At 37.4% G+C, this 14,159-nt stretch overlaps 1 protein-coding gene across 1 annotated transcript in view; it reads right to left on the reverse strand.

Moving 5' to 3' along the window:
- The window catches only part of LOC132403692 (voltage-dependent calcium channel subunit alpha-2/delta-1), a 728,052-nt gene that overhangs the window by 127,848 nt on the left and 586,045 nt on the right, over window positions 1-14,159 (reverse strand). The window contains exons 19-20 of the mRNA XM_059987267.1: window positions 13,156-13,230; window positions 11,799-11,873 (exon numbers count right to left, since the gene is read on the reverse strand). Coding sequence (XP_059843250.1) covers window positions 11,799-11,873; window positions 13,156-13,230 — 150 coding nt within the window. The remainder of the gene's footprint in view (window positions 1-11,798; window positions 11,874-13,155; window positions 13,231-14,159) is intronic.

Consider the following 14,159-nt stretch of genomic DNA (forward strand, 5'->3'; position numbering starts at 1 on the left):
TCATTAGTAACAGCCTGCAGTCATTATCAGCAATGTAATATGGATTGCTCAGTCTCTCCCACTGTATTCCAATTAATCAACGAGCACTTACCAAAAAATGTATCAACAGGCAGCAAGCTAACAGCGCATTCCACAACACACCCATGCAAGTACTTCAAAGAAACACCTACAGAAAAGTCTAAAAAGGTAGCGAACATCAAACACAAGCAAATCCACAGAAAAGTTATCACTCTAAATGAAATGATGGAAATTATTTCCATAAACTGTATTTAAATTCCACTTGTCCTTTAGTGTTTTAGATAAACTCGTGCTGAAGTTCATGCAAATGCTTTGGAGTGGAGATGAAAACGATATTATGATGAATATCTGGCTGAGAAATAGTTACACCGGACCCAAAAATTGCTCACATTTTACAGCTGCATGTCTTATAGTTGAAGGGTTCAGTATTAGCATGGGAATTAAGCTTGGAAACCCAGCCAGAAAAGACAGTGTACAAAACCCTTAATACTGTTCTATATACAGAAGAAATATTGTTATTTAAACACTGATGGAACTAATTTTAAATAGACAATCCATATATCTTGTAACTTATTTAAGAATATTTCAAATGAAAGATCATTTTGCAGACAACTATCAAGGATGAGTGAATTGGTTTAGTCGAGCTTTCCGAGCCCAAATCTGGTTTAAATTATCTCGTTCATCACTGTAAAATCTCTGTGAATTTACCATCGTCGTCAGCCAAATTCCGTATGTCACTAGTATGCTTTTAACAAATTACATCCATGGGCAAGAGGGCATCTTCAGGTGGTGGTGCCTCAAGAAGGTAGCACTCATCATCCAGGAGATATCCTCACTCATTACTACAATCGGGGAGGCCGAGGACCCACACTCAATGATTGAGACGAAGCTGCTTCCCCTCCCCCATCAGATTTTTGAACTGTCCTCAAACCCATGAACACTACCTTATCATTTTTCTAAGTTATATATGCTTATGTCTTTGCACCATACTGTTAAGGCAAAATGCTAAATTTCACATCATTTTAGACGTTGGTAAAAAATCTGAATCTGTTTCTGTGTCGTCACAAGGCAACACACTGTAAAAGATTCTCTTTTAAAGCTTCCACACAAGAGACAGGTCATTAGGCCAAAGGGGATTTAAGCAACACACATGCCCACAGGCAAATTGAGGGCACAGCCTACAAAGTGTTTTTCAGTAAAATTGGACACAGAAACTCCAGTTGCTCTTTCAAGCCTTTCTCCTTGGGAAGAGTCAACTAGGCAGAAGCAGGTGAAGTGGGGAACTAAATGAATTGTTGTGCCAGAGATAAAAACTAGCAATACATTAATATCAACACGTACAACATGCCGGAGGAACTCAGCAGGTCGGGCAACGTTGACTGTTCGTTTCCATGGACGCTGCCCGACCCGCTGAGTTCCTCCAGCGTGCTGTACGCGTTGCTTTGACCCCAGCATCTGCAGAGTACTTTGTGTTTACAATTCATGAATATATTTGACAATATATGTTGATGTTCAGAACCTACTATTCAACTTCTGGATTTTTTATAATTATACATCAAGAATTTTTAAAATCAAATATCAGGTTATAGCAGTATTAGTATATGAATACAACAATTAATTCTTTCATAGCCAAATATACTAATATGATGAACACTGCAATTTTCTTGCTGGTTAGGCAGCATTAACCAGGAAAGCTTCATGCCCAGTGACATGCTCTTCAAACATATTTATCAAGATCTGGCCTAAAGCAGAAAACTGCATCACCAAATCAGAATCTATACCCTGGTTATCAGACAATTGAGGAATGCATGCGGTATCTGTGGCAAATAATTGTCAATACTTATCATTCACTAACCCTGGTATAGTGCAATATTTACAAACCAGCCACTCTAATTCTCAATGTTAAATTCCCTTTTAAACCATTACTATTTCCAGATATAGCAGCCTGTTGCTTTTTTTTTGGCGGGCGGGAGGGGGTCAAGAAATGTTAGTTCTAAACAGAAGATTAATTAGTTATCATCTAGACAAAGTCATGCTTCAGGATATTTCTGGTAGCAGGCCCGTTGTTAGGCCTTTTGCATATAAAGCTTGCCAAGTCTTTTTCCCACAGCCTCAATATTGGCAGCTGTGCAGAATCAATGCTATTTCCACTACATTACCTGTGCATTAGGATGTCTCTTTCTTAAATTAACCTTTGGGATCCCTACACCAATTGACTGAAGTAATAAGAAAGGAAAGTGTTTAAGTCAATATAGTAACAATTAATAGTAAATGTCTTTTATGGCTAAGATGCAGGTTCAGATGTTGGAACAGAATGTCTGAACATGTCCAAAGTTATCCTCTGCAATCATCCTTCCATTCTTCATTACTACAAATATTAATCTGTGGAGTTTGAGTGTGAGATCCAGACTACTGTACCACTGGAGAATAATCAATATCTATTTCAATATGTTTGCTTTGGTATTACAGATGTAGCTGCATTCCATTCTCTGGAATTAAATTTAAAAATCCTGACTTGGAAATCAAGTATTTAAAACATGAAGCTGTCAAGTCAGGAACCACAACCACTTCCCCTGAGACACCCAATTATTATTTCTCAATATTGAGTTTAAGTTACTGACAAGTTCCTCAGATATGCTGCATTGAAGACAAATATTTAGTCTTGTTCCATCGGTTACATGTAAACCTGTTACTTTCTGCTTAATTACATTAGTGAAGTTAAATCATGTTGGGCCTGTTTTGTGGACAAGATAGGTTAAAAATGAAATCACCTACTTCAACAGAAAAAAACCAGAAAAGTGGTATTTTTTTTAAATGTAGAAAGATCGAAAAAGGTTGGTATTCATGGAGTTGTCCTTGTACATGAATCACTGAAAGCAGATGTACAGGTCTTATCTCACAGAGATAAGCTAGGAAGTAGATACAGATTCCTTTGGCTGGGGAAGCCCTAAAATATACTGAGATGAGAAAGAACTTCTTCACACAAGCGTTGTGAACCTTCGGAAAACTATGCTAATGAGTTGTGGAGACACTGGGGGTTGAAAATGGTCAAGACAGAATTGCCAGATATTTGGATATTAAAGGAAGGTGAAGGATGAGTGTGGGTACGCCGTGCTGAGGTACAAGATGGCCTTTGATTTCACTGAATGGGGGAGTAGGTATGGGGAGATGAGTCAATAGTCTACACCCAGCTTTACTCTGATGGTCTTAATCAATGGTCTTATGGTCCTATCTTCAAGTGTTGTGAGCAGCTTCCAAGGCAGGTTTATAGCCTCTGGGTTGTGATACGAAGATAACTGTTCAACATTACCTCAGAGAGAAGGGCAACTCAGTTTTACAGGTAGACGAGAAAAGTGAATGCATTAATTATCTTTAAAATCATATGAAACCAGTGGGAGCTCCTCCTTGTGACAATACGTGTACCCTGACCAACCTCCCAGCCACTATCTCTGCCAAAACCACTACCTGAAATTTGCTGGAAGCTTGTGGCCAACCCTCTGTAGACTGCCGGGAAATACCAAAGAAACCAGTGTCCTTTCTATGCTATGCTGGTCTAACACAAAGGTTATTCGGGAATTGGATTCCATCATTGATTGAGATGATTAGGGTGAACTCCTAATTGATTGAGGTAGTTGGGCATCACGGTAGTGCAGCAGAGCGCGCGATGTTACTTTAGCTCGAGGTGAAGGAATTCGGTCCTACCATCCTTTGTAAGGGGATTGTACATCCTCCCCAGAGAATGCTTGGGTTTTCCCCGAGTGCTCCAGTTTCCTCCCACAGTCCAAAGACGTACTGGGTAGGTTAACTGGTCATTGTAGATTGTCCTGTGATTAGGCTGGGGTTAAATCGGGGTTGCTGGGTGGCGCAGTGCAAAGGTCCAGCGAGCTTATTCCGCACTGTATCTCTAAGTAAACAAATTCCTGATTGTCCTCAAAGAGAGCCACTTGATGCATTTTACTAGGAAAGGCTAGCCCAATGGAAGGAAATATTGGGTACTCTTCAATTAAATCCCACTTCATTTCAGAACTGAAAAGGGAAGGTACCAAACAAAGCAAATAGAAAAATATTTAAAACCATTATTAAAATTAATAAGTTTGAACTAGACAAGTGAACAGAAAAAAAATCAAGAAATCAGCATTCTGGAGTGATTGAATCATTAGTTTGTAGTTCTAGACCATAAACTGCCCTTTACATTAAATGGCATGTCAGCCATAAGGTAGATTGTAAAAATTCCCCTTATCTTCAATAAACTAATGACAATACAGACACAGCCAACTATATATCTGTGGCATTCAATATCTCTATTTTCAAATCCTAATGAAATATATCAATGTTGTTTGGTTACTTAAGAATTAAACAGGTTCGAGCAAAGTTGTCCTGTCAAGTTCAAATTCAAAAGAAAATGGGCATTTGAAAAATAAACAAATGACAATGTGTCATTGAACTGTTGAAATGTCAGCCTCCATCTATTTTCAGTCCATCAGTGCCCTATGCATCTTCTCCCCCATTGTTAGCAATCAAACCCAAATAGAGTTGGCGTCATGTTTACACTCAACTGTAGTGAGGGAGGAGGGTTTATTCACTCTCATCCATTTGATCTTCCTTTCTAATGATTAGTAGTAACTTTGTCGGGCAATTACTACAAAATATAACTTTGGAGAAAGGTACCTCTTTTCTACTCCTCCTCCTAAACATTAATTCTAATTTCAGGCTAAACATTTTTCCCCCCAATTATGTTACTAATTCTGCCCAGCATCTTTTGCTGCTTCTCCAGAAATAGCAGGGTAATGGCTTGTAACTATGAGCTTTTGTACTGTATTTGATTCAGGGTTATATTTATAGAAATGTTCTTTTTTTTTTACACACATACATCTAAACCAGGGGTTCCTAACTTTTTAATGCTGTGGACCCTAGGTCGGAAAACCCTGAATGCAATGACAAATCAGAAGAAATTGAACACAGAATGGTCTGACTCACTTTCAAGGACTCTGCATCTCATGTTCTAGACATTTATTGTTTATTTTTTTTCTTTTATTACATGTATTTGCACAGCTTGTTGTCTGTTAGACTTTGATTGTTCGTCCACCCTGCTGGGTGTGGCCTTCAATTGATTTTATTTTATTTACTCTAAATGCCTGCAGGAAAATGAATCTCATAGTACCTGGATTAAAAAAATTTACTTTGAACTTCGAAAACAACAAAATTTTAACATTGATGCTTCAAAATTTAAGTTGCTCTTATTGTTTACTATTGAACAACTAAATTATCAAAACATGTACTGTAACATATAAACACACCCACACATTATCTGTACATATAATGTACAATATTCTCTTAAAAGCACACAGATCAGGAAGATTAATTCTCTCATTAAGGTTGGAATGTGCATGTAGTTGATTACAACACAGAGAAAATGAACGTTTGGTTTAATTCATCTCCAACACTTACTCTCCTCTGGTGCATGGTATTCAATATCATTAGCTAAATGCCTTAAATAACAGAACTTAAACCTAGAGGAGCTGGAGTAGAGTGCTCCCGACAATTTGATGAAGTGAGATTGTAGCAGGCTTGGATTAAGTAAACAATGTATAAACTGTTTATGAATCTAAAATATACTTTGTTAGCAGTACATGAACTATTGGCTAATGGTAGGGATTGAAATCTGCCTTGAAAACAGAGCTTCACATTATTGCAAGTTGAAAGAGGAATTTTAAAAAATCCACCATTTTTTCAACAAATATTTTCTTTAGCAAATGTCACTTTTTGGCATAACGATCAATTCATATTGCATTAAGCATATCAACATACAATAAAACAGGCATGGTCGGACACTGATGCTCATGTAAGTTTTAGGACAGACTGAATTTTATTTTATCCACTCCGTGGGTTCAATCTGGGATGCTGATTCCTTCAGCCATCTGAAAATGCCGATTAGCACATTTTCAAACATCTTTAATGATTGTAAGAACTGCCAGTTAGTTTATCTATTTATTAATTTTTGTGTCAGAAATTATACATCAATTTCTTCCTTTCTCTATGGGCTGCATTGTTCAAGGTGATTAAACTTATCTATTGACAGAAGCCTTTGTAGTCCTGAGGCATAACATAGTTCACTATACATCAATCGCCACTTGTACACACTTCTGAAAGCATAAATATATTCAAAGCATGTGGTATCCTAGCAAAACTATTATTGCTAGTACTGACAGAACAGCTTAGATTAAATGATAAATTTATCTAAATGATATGCAAGTGAACCAAAATTGAACTGCTCATTAATTCCTCATATTTCAGAATTAACTTGAATGTTGAATATATAATTATCTGAGATTTTACATTTGGAACTGTCCGTGTGCAGCGTTATGATACCGGGAAACTGGTTGTGAGTGAGTGAGAGTATTTCACTACAGAAATCCAAATGCATGAAACACTTCCTGCAGGTTGGTGTTTCTTAACATTCCCCAGTGAGAGGGCATATAGCAACAGCCACTGCCAAACAGCCAGGGAATGGCATCACTGGCTTGGGATCCTCAGAATCCGTCCTGACGAAGGGTCTCGGCCCAAAACGTCAACATCACTTCTCCCTATAGATGCTGCCTAGCCTGCTGTGTTCTACTAGCATTTTGTGTGTGTTGTTGAGGGAATGGCATGCCTTGTTATAGAAACTGGGAGCTTTATAAATGGTGTTTTAATATATATTGTTTAACTGATTCCCCGGCTCCAAGATTTTTTTTATGTCTACACAGATTACAAGCAGATTAGAATTAGATTAGATTTTTAGCAATTACAATCTTTAAATATTTTGAGGGGAGTTCTACCTTAATCAGATATATACTGTATATTCGGTGCACTCAAATTGTTAGCCAAAAACAGTAAATTCTGGTGAATTGGGCCATTGGTTAATCAGGACTGCCCCTTATTTCGGACATGTTTTAAAGAACAAAAACTAACCATGAAAATAGCTGTGATTCCCTTTGCTTATTTGGGATACTATTCCACTCATTTGGGGCAGGAGACAGTCATTGAATAGTTTCTAACTAGCGTCTGTTGCGTACATTGGCATGGCCTTTAGACACAACAGTGTGCTTTGAGTGAACTTTTTTTAAATAGTGTCAGTTACATGTGTTTGTGTTGAAAAAGCAGCAATTTTTGTCACTGATAGTAGGTGAGAAATAATTCAGACTGTGTTGTTCAGTGCAATATCAAGCATTCAGGCTTGGAGATGCCTGAAACAGCCAAGAGTGTAAATTAAATGATTTCACTACTTCAACAGCTAGAAACTATAAAGAATTGAAGGCATCAACAATCATCTTGAATGTTACATTGAAAATAAAGATTTGAAGGAAATTATCATTGAAAGCATTGTATGAAGGCAGTCCATTATGCACACTAGCTGTCTGCGCTGATTTTGTTCATTTATAGTCAAAAGAATGCGAGTTGATGAATTCCTCTGTCAGTAACTATTAGGAACTAATATATAATTTTAAGTAGTGCAACAGTTTTGATAGTGTCCTAATTTGTTCTGTATTTCACTTAAATATATAATTTGTTACTCAGTTTGTTTTTTGTTTAATATACATTTTTAACTATTTCCATGCAACTTTGGCTAATTGGAGCAGCAGCTTAGTTGGACCAAAATGTCCAAAAGTCCTGATGTGTCCCAGTTAACTGGACCCACTGTTCATTGCTTTTCCTTTTTCTGGTGCACTGCCTGCGAGGAATTTTTAATCTATTATTCACACAGTCAGCTTCGTGGCACCACAGTTATTGCTGAGAAGAGAGAAATCCATGCCACAGCAATCACAAGATTTGCATTGACACTGATTTTGACACCAAGTGCAGTCACTTCGCCTACTTAACGTCTACTTAACTGAAAGCCTCCAGGAGGAGGTGAACAAACATTAGCCAGTTACCTAATTTCTAACTATTTGACAAACATGCAAATATAATAAACTAATTCCCACTGAAATATTTAATTGTTGAAAGATTACATGTGTTGAGAATTTCCTATTGAGAATCATCGAGGAGCATATAGAAGCAAAACGGATCAAGCTGTCAAAAGTCTACAAGTAGAACACAAGTTATGGTGATTTGTAGTATACATTTTACAGAGTATACTTTAATAGAATCTGGCGTTTACACTGCTCGTCAACAGAATTGGCATAAATAAATGTTCCCGTGGCGTCCATTTTGAAGTGGCTGTTCGAAGGAGAGTTTTCATTAAAACATTATGCAAGACTGATGTAGAAGCACAAAAACAAGACAGAAAATAAAACCAAACTGAAGGCATACTTGATTAGAAAAAGGCTGTCTGAAAATCTGTAGAATATTGACCAAATGAAATGAAAGATCTGAGATGGCCTGTCTAGGATTCAGGGTGTTATAATTTAATGTGCCTTTTGTAATTAAATATATAAGAAATCTATACCAGGCTCAAATGTGGAGCCTGTAGGAATGGATGGGAAAAGAATTGGCAGTGTTTCAGGTAAATGTAGTTGTACAAGTGACATTGACAGTTTAATTTCTGCTGAGATTGAAAGAGGTCCTGTCGCTCTGGCAGCAATTACATGGGGATTTCAAAACTGAAAGATTGGGGATGTCTAAGGGATGAAGTGGTGTGAAACAATTCCACACTACACAGGTATTGTACATTGAAAAAATTGAAGATTTATTGGCTTCCTAAGCTGATCAAAACAAAGTCAGACAGTGAAATTACTGGTGACTACATAACCCAGAAAGACAACTATCTCATTAGCCGGTCAACAAGCTTCAGTACTTCTTTTGCGCACCCTGCTCAGGTTTGTTGAGTACTTTGATGATGAGCTTCCCAATATTAACCTCTCAGAGACTAGTTTGGAGCAGCTCCTCAATTAAACATCAGGCCTTGGCAATTTTGTTCTTCACTACAGCTCAGAGAGTGAAGACTATGGATAAGGTGGATATTCTTGTGGGAAAGCAAAGCAGAAAACATTGAACAACCTCTGATGAGGGCAAATGAATTTGCAATTCTGGGTAAAAAAGCAAGGGACCTTGGGCTCAATCTTGTCTGTGCTTATTTCAAGGATCCAATAGCCCAGCTGACAAAAGAACTGTTGTACTCAAGGCACACCAGTCCTTTAATTAAATGGTGATCTTGAAAGGATGCTCAGTAATTGGTGAGACACTCCTCACCGACAGCTGACTTAGGATAATCATACGTCAATAAAAGGAGATCAACTTAGTTATTGAAGAGAATGAGGTTAGTTATTGAGAGTTCATTCTTGGTTAAATTTTGGTATCAGTTCTTTAATTAATGATAGATAAGAAGACATCGACAGATTTTAGAACCCTGCAGCGCAGGAAATACACTACCAATACTTGCTGACAGCTCTCTAGAGAAATGAGTAACTCACTCCTCAGCAAAGGAGCAGGTGAAAAACCAGAAGCCTGTGCACTTTTATTGACAAATGTGGTTTCTAGTGCCCGCTTGGTAACTATAAACTTCATGTACAGAAGGAGCAGTGTAGCTAATTGAACCAACTGAGAGAAAAGGCCAAGACCCTCTGTCCATGGGCCCATAAAAAAAAAATAATCAATGCTTCCTCCCTTCCAAGACCCAATGCCTGGGAATTATTATAAAATTTACAGTTGTGATCATTTATGATTTACTTTTAGACCTGGCAAATTTCAATCCCCATTTACTATTCACATAGGAAAAACAGTATTTCTACTATGAATTAAACACACTTAGTTATGCTCACCTCCTTGTATGATATTACATGAAATAATTTAGGTCTAAGAAGCAATTTCTAATGAAAAGATAAAATTGAAGTTCTCAAGTCAGTGCATGTTCCTGCTAGCCTAGCCCACTGCAAGTTTACTAGCTAATCAGAGACAACCAAAGTGTCAGCTGTCTTCTCTGTGTACCTTTCCTCTGCAAGGGATTCCATTCAGTTCTCTTTCTGACACGTAGCACCACAAACAAACAGGCAAAGTTGTAGAAACATCGGCATTCATGTTGGGAATGTTGTTCAAGTGGGGGGGGGGACCGGAATTTTTAAAAATGTCCAAATAAAGTGCTAATTCCATCAAGTTTGAACTCGGCTTTCAAACAGTTTTCCCAGTTAGAATCAAACAAGGTCACTTACTCATGTTCACTTCTGTCTACGGTAAGACAATGACCCATCGTGTACCTTGAACTCACCCCCCCCCCCCCCCATGCTATCCCTGCAACCACATGAACCTTCTGCCACTGTGTAGGTGCAAACTCTAGGTTTCATGGCTGAGTCTAGCCTCCAGTGCCTTCTCAACCTCAGGCAGTGGATTCCAATGTCCTATTTCCAAATTGGTCCGAAAGCTTTCTCAACTCTTTCTGAATGTCTACCCTGAGCAGAGACATTAAACAACCGTTGAAACTAAGTCAGACTATTTAAAAGACATTAATTAAAAATGGAAATGTATTTAAAATATACATATTAATTAATCCAATGAATTTACCTTTTACACTATTTTTTTTAACTTAATCATTTTAAGTCTTGCTCTGTACTGCTGCTGCAAATTAAAAATTTCAAGATATATATCGGCGATAATATGTTTGATTCTGACACTTAATGTCAGCTTACCCTGGTTAGCAGTCTGATTCAAATAAATGAGGGTGCATCAGGTATACCAGTTGTGACCAGCTTAAAGATGAGGAATTCAGCAGGGGAGTAAAAAGTCAGGTGTGTCAGCATTTAACCTCTCGACATTCCCCATTTCCACATAGTTTTGTACTGCTATGGTTGTCGGATATGCAGACATTTGCACTGATCCCCAACATACTGCTGGCTGGGCATTACTACATTGGTCATAACCCTTTTGTTCCAATCATTGTGTTCATCCAGATTAAAACTTGGGTTCCACTCACCATTACACATTGCACACATCACTTATAATGTTCACCTCACATACAATATAACACAGAAGGAAGTTTATAATGGAATCTGCAAAATATATGCAAAACATACTATATGGATAAGTTTATTTGGAAAAAAGAATCAGTTAGAAGCAAGTGGAGTATACATTTTCAAAAAGGTTAAACCATTATCATTACAGAAGTTCCACATTATTAATAACTGCCGTGGATACATAATATAGCCACACTCATCATTAACTCAGTTCAATCAGCCGGATATCTTTATCGAGCAGGATCACATCGTTGCCAATGTTTCCAAAACTTCTTTCAGGATCAAACTAGACTAATAGGCATTTTCACAGAAGCTGCATTAAAACTTATTTTGATTAATGAAGGCCAATGTGCAAATTTGCTCACTCTTTTCTTCCAGCCAACTGGTAGGTACTCAAACCCATTTAAAAATTTGAACCTATTATTAGTTGTTTAAATATAAATGTTCTGCAGGGTCACTGATGTTTTTAAAATCATTCCATGACTAAGAGTATGTGGTGTGAAACAAAACTCAAATCACCAGATTATTGCCTCGTGTAAAACAAAATAAAGATTTCATTTTTTTCCTGTTCTACTACAATTAAGTTCCAGTATTACAGCAGAACTATTTTAGGAGTTCAAAGGGTTATTATAGTCACACAATAATACATTTGAGTTATTAATTTAAATTGTAAGTGATGAGTGTCAAATGTACAAAATCAATAAATAATCTGGGATGCTGCATTCAGGCAATTCCTGGGTTATCCAGCTTTAATGATTTCATTACAGGTTACTAACTTCTTTAGAGCCTGAGATAGTAGGTCCTCATGCACTTAGCATTTACCATTAGAATCTATATAATTTTAATATGACTCACCTTAGGCTGAAGATTTGGATGAAGCAATACATAACCGTTTGGATCGATTGCAAAATAATATCCATTAGGTCCAAGCTGTTATAACATTTAAAAGATTTATAATCCAAAATATTACAGATTTTATGTAAAAAGAAAGAAACCATTTTTATTACTGTAATGTTATTCAACATAAAATGCAGGATCCAGGTTTTATTCAAAGACTATGGTAGTTTCCTTTCTTGGAAACCAGTTCTCATTTTCAACAGATTAGAGCTGTACTTGTTAGAGTTTCGAGTCTTACGCCAGTGTGGTATGAATGCAATTATGAATAAATATTTATCAACATTAATAGTACACATTCAGTATGCGAACACACACTGAATTACAACAGCAAATCCATTAAACATTGGTACAATTTTCAATTCAAGCCTTTTAAATATCGAGCTAACTATTATATTCATTACTTGAACTAATTGTGATGTAAGGCTGCTCTGAAGATAAAGCAATATTTTCTTCAAAAGCATCAGCTAACCCATTAGACAGTGGGTGGTTCATTAGCTTACAGGTAGAACTGAAGGATACAGGTATAATGGATTAAACTGAATCTGCAGGGTAATAGGCACGGAAAAGAAACTATTTTTTTATGGAGTAAATACTCTGGTCAACAGTGAGCTGCCCACACTTAATGGTCACATAAGGACCGGCTCTGCATAATAATTCCCCAGCATAGCTTCCTCAAAAAAAACCCATTCCAGTCCCGACTACCGATGGTTGTATTGTGGCCGGTCATATTAGGCTCACCTGGGTGCAATGTGAAGTGGAGAATGGGGCAAAAGGCTGAATAAAGCCATGGCCATCAATTTTCTTAAATGACAAAGAAGTTCAACTGCTAAACCACATCCTGGGCTCAACTGGCCATCAAAGCCATTAAAAATCAATACCATTTCTGGATGTTTTCCAGTGAACTTAATCCAGGAACTAATGAATTACCTTTTATTTACTAGAAAACTGAAACCCAAAAACAAAAGTAAGTTCAATGAGAAAACAAGTATGTGAACTAAGACCTATTGTGCTTCAGTCCTTCATGACTGTTACTAAACTTACAGGAGATGATGTTCCTAGTTGCCAGATTCTCCAGTGTTAATGCTGGGGAATTGCCAAGACTGTGCCAGTGACGAGGATTGATTACACCACCAATCAGCAAGTTTGCACATTTGCAGTGCATGTTTGAACATCCCAAAACCGCTGACACTTGTTTACTATTGCACAAACATCCATTATGTACTTACAACGTCCAGACAATGATCCAGAACACGGCTTGGAAGGAGAGCCAAAATTAAAAATAAATGACCAGAGAGGATTTCTGAACTATACTTACTGTGTAACGAGGAGTCTGCCTCTTTACGTCAGCAAGAGACACATCAATACCCATCACTCCTAGAATCAGCTGGTTCTGAAATGGCAGATTGACAAAATAATGATCAACAACTTTCCAAATTGATTATCTGTTCAAGTATTTGCATTCTTTCCATCTTTTCAATACAGAAAAGCATTAGGGAACATATGCATTAGGTGACATGAATCTGTACAATATATGTACATTGGGATAAATTCAAGTGTGTGCCAAATCTTGGGAATTAAGGACCGATTTTAGTTAAAATCTTTTAAATATTAGAGCACTATGACAAAACTGGCATCATAGTTATTACCATCGCCAGATGGCAGAAGCTTTATTGTTGAATGAAAAAATATTTTATACTTCTACTTTCCTTAACTCAATGGAAAATTTACCATATTAAAAGGTTTTATTCAAATGCAGTTGTTATTCTTTCAATTCTCTTTTATTTTAATGTTAGCATTTTAGCTTCTAATTGATAACTTTGGGAGAAAGAACAGGAAGGCAGATTATTATCTGAACGGTGTAAAGTTAGGTAAGGGAGAAATACAAAGAGATCTAGGAGTCCTTGTTCATCAGTCACTGAAGGTGAATGAGCAAGTGCAGCAGGCAGTGAAGAAGGCTAATGGAATGTTGGCCTTTATTACAAAGGGAATTGAGTACAAGAGCAAGAAAATGCTTTTGCATTTGTACAGGGCCCTAGTGAGACCACACCTGGAGTATTGTGTACAGTTTTGGTCTCCAGGGTTAAGGAAGGACATCCTGACTGTAGAGGAAGTGCAGCGTAGATTCACGAGGTTAATTCCTGGGATGTCTGGACTGTCTTACGCAGAGAGGTTAGAGAGACTGGGCTTGTACACGCTGGAATTAAGGAGACTGAGAGGGGATCTGATTGCAACATATAAAATTATTGTGGGATTGGACAAGATAGAGGCAGGAAATATGTTCCAGATGCTGGGAGAGTCCAGTACCAGAGGGCATGGTTT

The sequence above is a fragment of the Hypanus sabinus genome, chromosome 13, assembly GCF_030144855.1.
Source record: "Hypanus sabinus isolate sHypSab1 chromosome 13, sHypSab1.hap1, whole genome shotgun sequence".
Taxonomy (NCBI): Eukaryota; Metazoa; Chordata; class Chondrichthyes; order Myliobatiformes; family Dasyatidae; genus Hypanus; species Hypanus sabinus.